This window comes from Carya illinoinensis, chromosome 1 (assembly GCF_018687715.1).
Source record: "Carya illinoinensis cultivar Pawnee chromosome 1, C.illinoinensisPawnee_v1, whole genome shotgun sequence".
NCBI lineage: Eukaryota > Viridiplantae > Streptophyta > Magnoliopsida > Fagales > Juglandaceae > Carya > Carya illinoinensis.
In genome coordinates, this window is record NC_056752.1 from 45,415,662 (window position 1) to 45,428,593 (window position 12,932).

Below are 12,932 nucleotides of genomic sequence, written 5' to 3' on the forward strand. Positions count from 1 at the left end.
TTTGCCTTTGTAGAAATAATGCATCTACTCTATCAATATTCGCATTCAATAGAATAAATAAAAAATTCTGCCAGTGCATGCCATGCATGTTTTTATCTTTCAAAGTTCCAAAAGTATTGAATAAATATTAACAACAAAATCCATATCAATACCAACACAATCCATATCAATACCAACACAGTCCATACAAATGCCAATACAGTCTATAAAATACTAACACAGTCCATATAAATACCAATGCAGTCCACAAAAATACCAACACAGTCCATACAAATTACCAATACAACCCACAAAATACCAACACAGTCCATACAAATACCAATACAGTCCACAAAATACCAACACAGCCCATACAAATACAAATACAATCTATAAAATACCAACACAGTCCATATAAATACCAATATAGTCCACAAAAATACCAACACAGTCCATACAAATTACCAATACAGTCCACAAAATACCAACACAGTCCATACAAATACCAATACAGTCTACAAAATACCAACACAGTCCACAAAAATACCAACACAGTTCATACAAATTACCAATACAGTCCACAAAATACCAACACAGTCCATATAAATACCACCTTCAGCATGTTCAAGTATGCAACGGGAATCACCAACAATGAATGTGCCTATCCATACTTCTATTATTACAAATGTGACAATTGTTCCTGATCTCTGTGCTGAGGTAACCATAACAAATGAATCAATAGCATGAATGGAAATTATAGTACAAGAAAATGAAATAGAGATTATAGACAGAGACATAAAGCTACATGGCAAACTGTCCAACACACTAACCTTTACAAGAAGCATACAAGATATGTCCATCAAATAGCTGCAAAACATGGTTTAGTAAGAGCAGCCTACAAAATATGAAGGGGACTGTGAAGGAACAAATACTACAATATAACATAGATGAAATGTAGGCACCAGTACTCTAATGGTTTTCAAGCTCATCGATAAATAATATAGTAGTAAAAAGGCACAAATATACCAAAACTGAACCAAAAACCACAAATCAGCATTAAAAAAAAAATGGAATGCACGTAATGGAATGTAGCAACCATTTTTAATGACATTATTTTCCATGTTTCCCAACAACTGTTTTTAATGTATAAGTTTAGGGCCTCTAATATTAAGTTTCTGCCACTTCACCAACCTTAATTCCATTCAAATTGCTAAAAGATCATGAATTGACATCCTATTACAACTCTAATTTGTGGGAAAAATTACAGAACCAAACAAATTAAACATGAAGCAATCATTAAATATTAGATGCAGAAAACATGATTAAGACTCATAGGTGATAGTCAAATGTGGTTAAGAAAACAACATTCAAAACCCAATTCAACAAACAACAACTCCTACCTTAGAACAGACATAAAAGATTAGCCAATGTATATACTAACCTAGCTAGTTGATCTAAACAAACATCGAGAATGTTGAAAATGCCTAACAAACCAAACACATTAGCCTACAGTTAAAATCGATATTTGATAATTAGCTATAGGTTCAGAAACATACCATAGATACCCAATGATTCGATTCATTCATTCTGGGAAATACTCTATGCAAAAATGATGTGAGGCAAATACCAAACAAAGAATATTAAATATTAGATTTGCAAACAAAAATAATAAAGTTGACATTGATATGAACAAGGGTATACACTTACGAATAAAAGATAAACACAATTTCTGAATTTTATCAACAAGAAGAAGACAACAAAATAAGGAACAAATATCCTCCTAAATTTTAGTTTCCTGTAATCACTTGATCTCCAGATCATGACCCCACACCTCACTCCTAACAATTTTACATACCCTTAAACAAACCTTCTCCATTGAATTATCCACTAACCCATATGCATATACATCCCTCAATTTCCCAACATCACTACCGAATCCATCTTTTTCATAGCCTCAACCAAATCCCAAAACTCCTTCACAAACCCGTTATTACCAAGAATGCCCAGTATTAAATTAAAAGATTTAGAGCTCAACCTTTCACTCTCACTCTCCAAAACCCAATCGAAAAACCTCTTCACCGCACCAGGGCTCAATTCGAGCTTCCGTAAAACCCCCAATACCAATTCATGACTAACCACAACCTTGCTCAACGCCAAATCTTTCTTAATCTTATCAAAACCCTTGTCACTTGCAAAAATTAGAGAAGAGGGAGTACATCAGAATCAGATCAAAAAATGAGAGAAGAGGGAGAGGAGAGACTCAGAGCAAAATGCACAGAGAAGAAGATCTGGAAGACTCTGGAAGACTTAACGGTTGGCTTGGAAGAAGATGGAGAAGAAGACGACCGGCGGAAAGAAGAGAGATGAACGAGGAAGCTTGCGGGTTGAAGAAGAGCGAGGGAGAGAAGAGCGCCAGGTTGCTTGTGGGTTGAAGAAAAAGAAAAGAACGAGGGAAAGAGACAGCGGTTACGATTGATGAAATAGTAAAATATACTTATCCAGGACAAACAATAGCTCGCCAGGTATGGTGAGCGGCTAAGACTTACTATAGTTGAAATCTTAAACTTTTGTTTAATGGCCAGTCTGATGCAGAAGAAAATAATCAAAAGAGTGTAAGTTTTGGACTTGCATTGGGCGCATCAGAAGAAAATAATCAAAAGGGTGTAAGTTTTGGACTTGCATTGGGCAATGGCGAGGCCATTGCCAATGCTCTAAGGCATGCTTATTCCTTCAATAATAATCAAATAGCTAGCTCTGAAGATAATGCATCACACCCGTATAAACAATCATGTTTTTGCTTCCACATTATAGACAGGGCATAGTGGAGTGGTGTCACTGCAACAACTAACAAGACACAGGTAAAAGGTTTCCAGACAATTATAAGAAGCATGAATAGTTCTACCGATGACAGACAGCTTGAATCTATATCTGTGAAATGACATCTTCACACCTTAAAATGTTGTAATGGAGAGATGCCATCAACCCCTTTGGAGAAGTATTAGCGCATTTAGCGTCAGTTTCCCTATATATTGAGGGGGTGGATATCTTCCTATAACAACTCCTTGATTGGTCCACAAACTCTTGAGCCGGCCTGGACATAGGGTCTAAAAAAACTAGCCACACCGAAGTTCTTGGCCATACCTGCTTCACTATTACTCTGTGACTCACGATAACGAACATGTCGTTTGTGATAAGCTGCACGAATACGAGGTTAGTATTGTTTGATGCATGCATTTTATAGTCTAGAAATTGGATAATATTCCAATACCAACCATCTCTTGCGGGAAATTTGACCACTCTATAGCAGAAATTGGATATACATTCGGTGACTAAAGAAGTACACACCTATGATTGTTTCGATTAATATTCAAGCTTTACATGTTAGAAGCTTGTGCTGCTTGCTTATTATTTCTATTATGTAAAATCGAAATTGTTCAACTCTAAACCCCATTGGGTCCAGGGCATCCCATTGTCTGGCACCCTATATATATATATATAGAAGTAAACTCAATGGGGCAAGTATATACCCGCTTAGAAGCATGCTACGACGTGTTCGTGCATGCAGAACTTGGAGGCCACCAATTTGATCCTGTAGAAGTATGCCGTCAGACTCCGTAGACTCGTAACATATTTTCATGTGGCAGGGATTAAACAATGCCGCAACCAACCACATCTGTTGTTGGGAAAACAGTTCACACTCTTAAATTCTATTCACGACCTACAAATCAGCTTGCCTTGGCAAAATATCTAAGCATCATCGCAATATAAACCCACAGCAGGGACAAATAGAAGGCATACCGTTCTCATTGCTCGATCACTCAAATGTTTCGAATTCTGTAATACTGACGTCGGGTAGATAGTCTATTCAGGGGTCGGACGGGTGTTTTCTTCAAGAATGAGTTTCATTGATTGCAAACGAGGGTTGAGCCACCACCCGGGGCCCATCTCGCCAAAAGATTGATCATTGATTTGCAGCAAAACAACCATGCCACCTATGGCGGTTTGTCATCGTGCTTTTGGTGTCGAGCCCAGTCCCCTTCCTCTTCCGATTGATTGATGGAGATGGGGTTAAGGAAGGATGAGAGGAGCGCACGCCTTCGATAGTCCAGAAGTTGAGCTTTCTTGCCATAAGCGGATTTCGGGATTGGCTTCTTCCTGAGCGAGAGTGGGACTTTCACTTCCTTAAGAACCGCTTTCCTCTCCTAATAGGAGCAAGAGCAACCTAAACGATTGATTAAAGTGGAGTTCCTTTTGATAATGAAAGATGAGCCAGGCGTCATCAATTTCCTCTCGAAATCTCAGTCGAGCCAAACGCCTTCTTTAGCAAAGTCAACGCCTTACTAATAATGGGGCGCCGAAGCAACTGGAAACAGAACCAAACGTCACCCATTAATTTCAGTAGCTCCCAACCTCAGCATCAAAGAGCTGGAATAGCTCAGTTGGCTAGAGCGTGTGGCTGTTAACCACAAGGTCGGAGGTTCGAGCCCTCCTTCTAGCGATTTTGCTCCGAATTACCAGTTAACGCTATCTTTTTCCTTTCTCAACTCTAATGCTCGGGAAACCAAAAGAGGGGGCAAAAACACAAAATTCACCAATTAAGTACATGTGACGATTCATATAGTTGATTGCTTACTGCTAATAAAGGCATTCAAAACTAATTCATTTGACAAACCTAATGAAGTGTTCTTCAGTTTTTTTTTTTTTTGCCCGGGTTCGTACTAGCCACCTGTGACAAACCTACACCCACACAACTGATTGGGGATCGATAGGCAATACAAGATGAAATCCACATTGCTAGAAAGGCAACCATGTATTCTATAGTTGATAGGAAACAGAAAACTACCAAATAAATGGAAAAGTTACAGAAAATGGCCACATCTTGCAGCTCAAAAACCAGTTGGAGAAGTAAAATAGGAAATCCAACTCCCAAACCATTTATTCATGCTAACAATCTTTATTATAGGAGTTCAATTGAATACAATGTAGAGTTAAGATTTGAATTCAGGACTTCTGTTATATCATGTAAAATTACTACTTATCTCAAAAAATTAAAATTAATACAAAGATATAGATTTTATTATTTATTTTATATCTTAACAGAATCGTCAATTAAAGAATCATGGACTTTAAGAAACATGTAATCAAAGAGTTTTCCAAGCCATCTATCTTTCTAGGCTTAGCTTAAAGTATGGAACTAAGTACGGATCCGCCTATCGTCATTGGGATAACCATAAAAAAGATCATTGCGGTATTGTGATAGGGTCCTCGGTCGAGATCCTAGACACCAAGCTGCCGCGCCCCTTCTTGCTCCTCAATGACCGATGTGGGCTGCCACTTGCTTGACCGTGATGGTTATAGGTTGTGTTGGCTGAGTTCGTATGGTTGATCAGTGGCTGATGGTGGGCGAGATTCTAGTGACTGTGCGTGCATGCATGCATGTGCAGGAGCTGAATCGTCAAAAACGGTTGTGAGTGGGATCAGGTGGTTAAGTGGCTGGCAGACCAAGTCAGGCACACGTGGCTCCTGCTGGTGGGCTGACCCAGTCAGGCACCAGGTGTCTCCTGATGGTGGCTGACCAAGTCAAGCACAGGTGTCACTTGCTTGGGGGGCTGACCAAGTCTCACACATGTGTCTTCTGATGATGAGGCACACGTGGCTAAGGGTGGTTTAAGTGGGTTGGCCGAGTGGGTGATGGCTGAGCGGTTTAAGGGATGGTTGGTTACTCCCCTACTTTGTAGGGAGCGGTTGTGGCTAGACAGGTGGCAAGGGCTGGGCGAGTGGCTTGGCTGGTGGGTGGTAACTGTCAGCTTGTCCCTGACCTTGTCCCAGATTCGACCAGGGTGGCCTGGTGCAGACCAAATGCCCTTCAATGGCAACTCATGGCTGACTTAAGCGATGCCCACTCGAACGGTTCAAAATACTCAGCAAGCAAATGCGAATGTAATGCAATAGACATAATCCAAAATGCTGAAATACCTCAACAATGCATTAATCAAAGGAAAACAATGAAATGAATGGGTTACCCTGATTCACAAATTGCATAGGGTGAGCCTTCTCCTTTGGGATTCACGGATTGCACCCAATGGAGCCTAAGTGACAAAGCACCAATGTGTCTATGGGGGCCTACAAGCCAAATTCGTCCAAATGTTCAAAGATAAAACTAAGTGATAGCCTATTGCCTCATTTATACTAGAAAGCAATTAAAACGATTACAAAGGGAAAATGGTTTTGGGCCCACGCCTCCTGATTAAGGCCTCATGCTGTCAGTGGCCCATGGGTGGCCAGGATGACTCACAGCATAGGCTTCATGCTTGCACGCGTGGGTCTTCAGATTGGCCTGCTGGGTTAGCCTTGGCTGGTCCATGGTCCTTGCATGTGTGGCCCAGGTTGTGTGGGCTGGGCACTATTGATGAGTCGCTGGATTGGACCGTGGTTGGCTTAAGCATGGCAGGCTGCTGCATGGCCCAGGCCAGTGGGGCCTGGGCGTTGGTCTGCATGGCCCAGGCTGTGGTGCCTGGGCGTTGGTCAGCAAGACCCTGGCCAAAGCCAGGGTGTTGATCAGCATGGCCCTGGTCAAGACCAAGGCGTTGAGCAGCAAGGCCCTGGCCAAGGCCAGGGCGTTGATCAGCATGGCCCTGGTCAAGACCAGGGCGTTGAGCGGCATACCAGCATGCGTGGGCCTGCTGGGCAGCCGCACCGTCAATTCCAAGATGGGTGTGTAAGCGTGCGCTGCGCGGGTGCCTAGGCCATGCATGGGCCTTGTGCCTACGCACGGCCCATGCATGCACGCGGTGTGTGCGCATAGCCCATGCGTGCAGTCTAGCCGTACGCTGAGTGTGGTGTGACAACCTCGCTTGCGTGCGCGCGCCGACTGTTCGCTGCCTGATGGAGGGTGACCGTGGTCTAGCATTCACCAAAGGCTCGGTCTGTGGGCAATCAAGCGACGCCAACAGTGCTGCTGGCGTGCTGTCCTGGCATGGGCTGGTGCTGGTCAAGGCACGGCCTGTGACCTCCTGCCTTGGGGTTTTGACATATTGCCGCATGGCCTGCCATATGACTTTACAAGGTACATATAATAAATGAGCTTGTAGATACATATAATTGAAGTTGTTGCCCTTGTAACACTCTTCTATATGGTAGTTTTGGGCTCCTTACATTTATTCTTTTGATAATATAGCATATAACCACATAAGTAGTTTGGAAAATCCCGAAATCCATGCCGAAACATGTATTCATGGTAACAATACTTCATATCTCTCATATATAAGAGTTCAAATCCTGAAATGCGGCAGCGCAGAAGTCCCATCGAGGCCCTTTTCTTTGAAGTAGATATGGTAATCTCTCACTGTGGTTGCCTTGTATTTTGGAGGAGTGACTTCTTTTGATAATAATTCCCTGATGGGTTCGTAAACTTTTCCTGTCGGCAGAGGACCTGTGGTGAAAAAGCTTGCCACAGACACTCTTGGACCTGCCAGGCTGGCCAATACTCTGTTCAACGCTCTTAAACCTACCGTTTGTTACAAGCTGGAAAACCCAAAGGGAAAAAGTTACAAATTGAAATTAGCAGCTACATAAAACGAAGGCCAATCTTGAAGTTGCAGCATCCAAATTGAGAAATACCAAGAAATGATAGTGCCAAGGGCCAGTATCAAAAGTAGAATGTTCTCATTGGTACTTAATTATGACACCTATGGGCCCATGACCTTAACGTCAATTTGAAGCGCCCATACCATAGATAAGACCAACACGTCGTTAATAAATTGAGAACTATAATTATTCGTTCACTTCCATGATAATGACAAAATCCCCAGCAAGAGAAATAACTAATAAGAGAGTAAAAAGAGCACAACACAAGCTACCCAAATTAATGACCTGGCCTGGTGGAATCTGCAACTCTCTGGTAGTACCATTTCCGTGAGACCGAGAGATTAGATGCATGTAATTAATTTAAATCCATTGACAAATATGAAGTGCGTGTCATTAGTACGATAAAGGAAAACAAGATGCAATAAGGATGTCCAGCCCCAATAACAATTGATACCGAGAAAACATGAACAAGATTCATGTGAAGAGACTTGCCTGTAGAAGATCTCCAATGTTAACAACAAGAGCCCCAGGCACGGGGGGGATGTCGATCCACTTGTCCTGATGAAGAACTTGGAGACCACCAATATGGTCTTGCAGAAGCACGGTAAGGAAGGAATTATCAGCGTGCTGAGTTGCGCCCAAGGTCAACTCTGGCTGTGGGCAAGCCGGATAGTAATGGCAAAGAACATAGAGCCCCTCAGCGCAATCAATGCCATTTAGGTGCTTTGGGTTTAGCCCAAGAGCCTCCGACAATAGGTCGAACAATGAAATCCCCAACTCCATCACTTGCTTGGAGTACTCTTCCAGTATGTCTCTACAAGTATATATCAAGATGGTATATGTCATTCTCCTGTCTCTACGGTAAACGTTGAAGTCTCCAAATTAAAAATAAATATTTATTAGGGGCCGGGGATCGAGTCGACAAAAGTGATCAATACAACTGTAGGGGACAAATTATGGCCAAAAAGAATAGATGGAAGTATGAAACTAGACGAAGTACGTGACAGAAAAGAGAATAAATGCGAGAGAGGACAAAATGTTAGATGGGGGCAACAAGGCGAGAGGGGAGGCAGGCCACCACACAGAGAGAGGAAGGGTCGAATCGTTACTTGCTTCTTCTTTTTTCCTCTTTCCCTTTCACTTCTTCAACTTCTATGACAAAAATATTATGCAAAACAGAGACCCAACGCCTTGTCGACTCCTGCCACTTTACTAAACCACGTAAAATATGTATTTTATGTATTTGGTCGAGCGATAGAATGGTAGATAGGATTAAAATCACCACCGTCCACAAATCATCTAAAGCCCCAGCATCGAAAAAATGCTATAACAAATCATCCAGTTGTCATGATCTGCATGATCTTTTATGGGCCATGATCCGAGAACTGTTTGAATGGAAGATAGGATTAAAATCACCATCCTTATAAATCAGAATAATATTTAAATATAAGCCAAGGTTACTCCTACGCCTTATCAATTCCATGCCCTGGCTAACCATTGAACGGTAAAATAAACATTAAAACCCCTTTATTAATCAGAACTTAAAGAACGAACCCATTATCTCATTAAAAAGTGATGGGTAGGTTTTTTTTTTTTTTTCCTCTATTCAATCTAGATGTATGTGATATAATTAAGTTGTGCAAATGATAAGAAGATTACAAATTCATACAAACTTTTAAGATCGTGTTTAAATTATAATAATCCAAAAAAATTATGAATTGCATACCAAGAACATATATACCTGCATGGAGCTGGCAGTTGTTCTGACTTGGGGGGATTAGGAGCCATAGGACACATAAAAGTATCCCTCCAATTGGTAGTCGGTGCAGTATAGAAATCAAAGTTGCTGTTGTACACGACCGGTTTCATGGGGTCACGAGTGTAGAACTCTTTCTTAATCTCAGTATCTTGCTCGTAGAACCTCCGCACCCCTTCCTTCATCTCCTCCAGAACACCCACAGGGATCCCATGATTCACCACCTGAAAGAAACCCCATGTCTCTGATGCATCACGAACGGTTTCCACAACCTCCTTGCGTTTTGTTACATCTTTTTCGATACCTTCGAGGTCTATGACAGGAATTGTGCTGAACTGATTGTCATGGTCAGAGACTAAGTTCTTGTCGAAGCCGGCCGGTGGTAAATGGAATATACGAGGGATCTCAGTAACCCCAGCATCTACCAGTCCTTTAACACCGGCTTTTGTGTCGTCAAAAGCCTTCAATTCACTTGCTCTGTCATAGTCTAGCTTTGGTCCAGCTTCAACTTCGGCTTTCACCATTTTCCTTCTCTTGTTTGGTAACAGATCTAGAACTTCTGACGGAACGGACCTAATGGTATTGGGATTTATTATGCTGTTTGTTTTCATACCACATATAGCTTTTTCAGAGTATAAGGATATTTTTTATGAGATATATAAATATTTTCTATAGAATATATGGTGTGGAGTGGTAACTAATAACTGATTAAAATAATTTTTCAATTTTTATATACATATTCAGACATTTCAGTATTGTTGACTTTTTCAAGTTTTCAAATAATCCTCTGAACTCGTCTCCAGAGCTTCGTCCAATATTCATATTTTCGATTCTGTTCAAAACGATGACCAGATCTTATAAAATTTTCTTACAAAGATCCTTGTAATATAACTAGAGATAAACTTGTTTAGATCAAATTTGGACAAGTTTGCTTGGATTGGACTGTATCGAATCATTTCATGAAGTTTATGATGATCCCCGGAATACTGAGTTGCTCTTGTTGGGGTTTGTAGGATTGTCGAAGCCCTCGGGTGGCCGGATGAATATCCGAGGAAGTACTTCTGTAGCTCGTAAGGTACGGTTTGGTAATAAAAAAAATTTATTTTAAATTTTAAATTTTTATTTTATTATTATAATATTTTTAAATTTTTATATAAAATATAATAAATAATTTAAATTTTTTTAAATTTTTTTAAATTTTAAAATAATAAAAATATTTTAATATTTTATAAAATTTTCATCTCACCATAAATCTACGTGTCACTGAACACCGGTCTTATATTCATCAAAACCTTTCAATTCAGTTATATTTGTGGTTACAGTAAAATTAAATGGATTAGACTGACACTAGCTAGTTGCGTTAGCGATATCATTTTTCTTTTTTTAAGAGGAATGTTACACATCATCATATACCATACACTTTATATATTAAAATATTATTTTTTATTTTTTTATTTTTTTATTTTATTTTTATTAAACTAATTAAATTATTCTATTTATCATCCACACATTACATATTTATTATAGAAAAAAAATTAAAATAAATGTAGTGTGTGAAGTGTGAAGATGACAAGAAGATTTTTCCTTTCTTTAATGATATATGGGGAGTTGGGTCACGCCTGAGAGGTTTTGTGGATTGAATCGGTTCAGAATTTTTGTACGTTTGACCGGATGGAACTCTCTAAAGGTCGAGATGGTGGGATTGATCCGTTTAGTTCATCTTTGACTTTTGTATTTTTATTTTATTTTTATTTTTTTAATTTAAAGATATATAATTATATTATGATATATTTAATATATTAATTATGATATATTTAATATATACATATAGTATATTATTATATATATTAATATATATATATTAGTAATACGCTAATACTATTAGTCCATTAATATATAGTAAATTAGTAATAGTTATTAACTTATTTACTATAACTAATAGTCTAATAATACACTAGTATTAATACTATAACTAATAGCTATATGTAATAATAGTAATACTATATGTAATATACTAGTATTACTATATCTCTTCAAACCCCACATATTTATTAATACTTTATATCATACTATATTAAATAATAGTAATACTCTTATTAAATAATATTAGGCTATTAGTATTATTTTTTTAATACCATATTAGACTATTAATATAAATATTAGTATTAGTTAAAAATTATATAATTAATTTATAAAATTATTTATATAAATAATATAAATTATATTTCATTTTTGGGGTGGACCAGACCGAATGAGTTCGGTCCTTCCAAAATTGGACCGGACGAATCTCACCCCTCGGATATATCCATAAGGCTCATACAATTTTTTTTTTTTTATTATATATATATATAACTGTTAACATAGTCTTTTATATGTTTGAGAAAGGTTCTAGTAATTCAGGTCGAGATTTTCACCTATAAACACAAAGAAGAAGGTGGGTGCGAGGTTGTCCTTAGAGTTTTCGATGCCTAAATTAGTCTTCTTGTACATATATGGATAGTTTTAGTATTCTGTGTTTAACAAAAGCTCTTTATACCTAATTGGGGAGTTTCTATACTAAGTTCCCAGGGAACATTATGTTCCTTGTGTCAAGTTTAGGCTGTCTCACCCACATCCAATTTAATCCGAACATTGAATACGATATGGTGACCTGGGTTAGGGCCTTCAATGCGGTGTGGCTTTTGGCATAGCACTTTGACTCTCAGGACGACTCTCAACAGTCAATGAACAGCATTGTCACTTCTAATGTCCTCTATTAGAGAATGGAAGGTCGTCTACATCCTCTATTTATCTTACTAATGTAATTCATTAAAACTAAGTATAACAATGGATATCAGAGTCAGCCAATCTCATATGTTCCCTATGTATGATATCTCGCGTTACGTATCATTATTTCTCTAATATGATCTCATGGGCTACACCCTTTTGATGATTCTGAAGTCTCATAATAGTAAGACTCAAATTGGACTGGGTCAATGTCCAAATAGTAAGAGCCAATGTTGGGCTCCAGTCCATTTAGGATGAGCCAGATGGAAAATATCCTTTCCAATAATCTATTTTATAATTAATTAATTTAAGAATATTATTACGTACAAATAAAATCGTATACTAATACTAATTTTTTTATATTTAAAATATAAATTAGTATTATTTTTAATATAATCTACTTTTTGATCAATTATATTAGATTGATGTATAAATTAATATACAATTATACTTATAACTAGATTTTTCCTTAATTTAAACATGACTTGTAACATATATTATTGCCCAGTACTTGAATCCTGACAAAAAAAAAAAAAAATCTTATACCACTTGATCGGCTCTTATTTTAATTGTTTTTGGCAATCATTGATAATGTTAATTGTTAAACCAATAGAAAGAACCGATATACATGGCATGACTAATAATTAAAAAAAATCGAATCCAAAATCCCCTGATGCTTGTATCCCTAAGGCTATTCTGCCCATCCCTCGTGACTCCGTCCTGTCCTAGACCAGAATTCCCTCATCCCCTCATCCATACGCCTCCAACCCAGAATTATGAATTTCTATATTTCTGTTTAGCCCCTCAAATTTTTGTACATATTTTATGAAATTTGTTTAATTTG

General features: G+C 38.4%; 1 protein-coding gene, 1 non-coding gene and 1 pseudogene across 4 annotated transcripts; 1 reads left to right on the top strand and 2 right to left on the bottom strand.

The window, feature by feature from the left end:
• Nucleotides 1-406: 406 nt before the first annotated feature.
• LOC122277222 lies at nucleotides 407-4,317 on the bottom strand. Of its 3 annotated transcripts, none has more exons than XM_043087169.1 (4): nucleotides 3,778-4,314; nucleotides 3,507-3,652; nucleotides 810-846; nucleotides 407-691 (listed from the first exon to the last, which is right to left on the bottom strand). In XM_043087169.1, exons 1-4 carry the CDS (start codon nucleotides 3,784-3,786, stop codon nucleotides 659-661), a joined length of 225 nt encoding a protein of 74 aa, XP_042943103.1. In that variant the 5' UTR covers nucleotides 3,787-4,314; the 3' UTR covers nucleotides 407-658. The 3 variants fall into 3 exon arrangements, with proteins under 3 accessions (XP_042943103.1, XP_042943095.1, XP_042943086.1); XM_043087161.1 differs by having other exon boundaries at nucleotides 810-874; XM_043087152.1 differs by having other exon boundaries at nucleotides 407-846; nucleotides 3,778-4,317.
• Nucleotides 4,318-4,403: 86 nt separating this feature from the next.
• Nucleotides 4,404-4,477, top strand: TRNAN-GUU. Its single transcript has one exon. It is a non-coding gene; the product is annotated as a tRNA-Asn (tRNA).
• Nucleotides 4,478-7,033: 2,556 nt separating this feature from the next.
• Nucleotides 7,034-9,970, bottom strand: LOC122277192 (annotated as a pseudogene).
• Nucleotides 9,971-12,932: the final 2,962 nt, after the last annotated feature.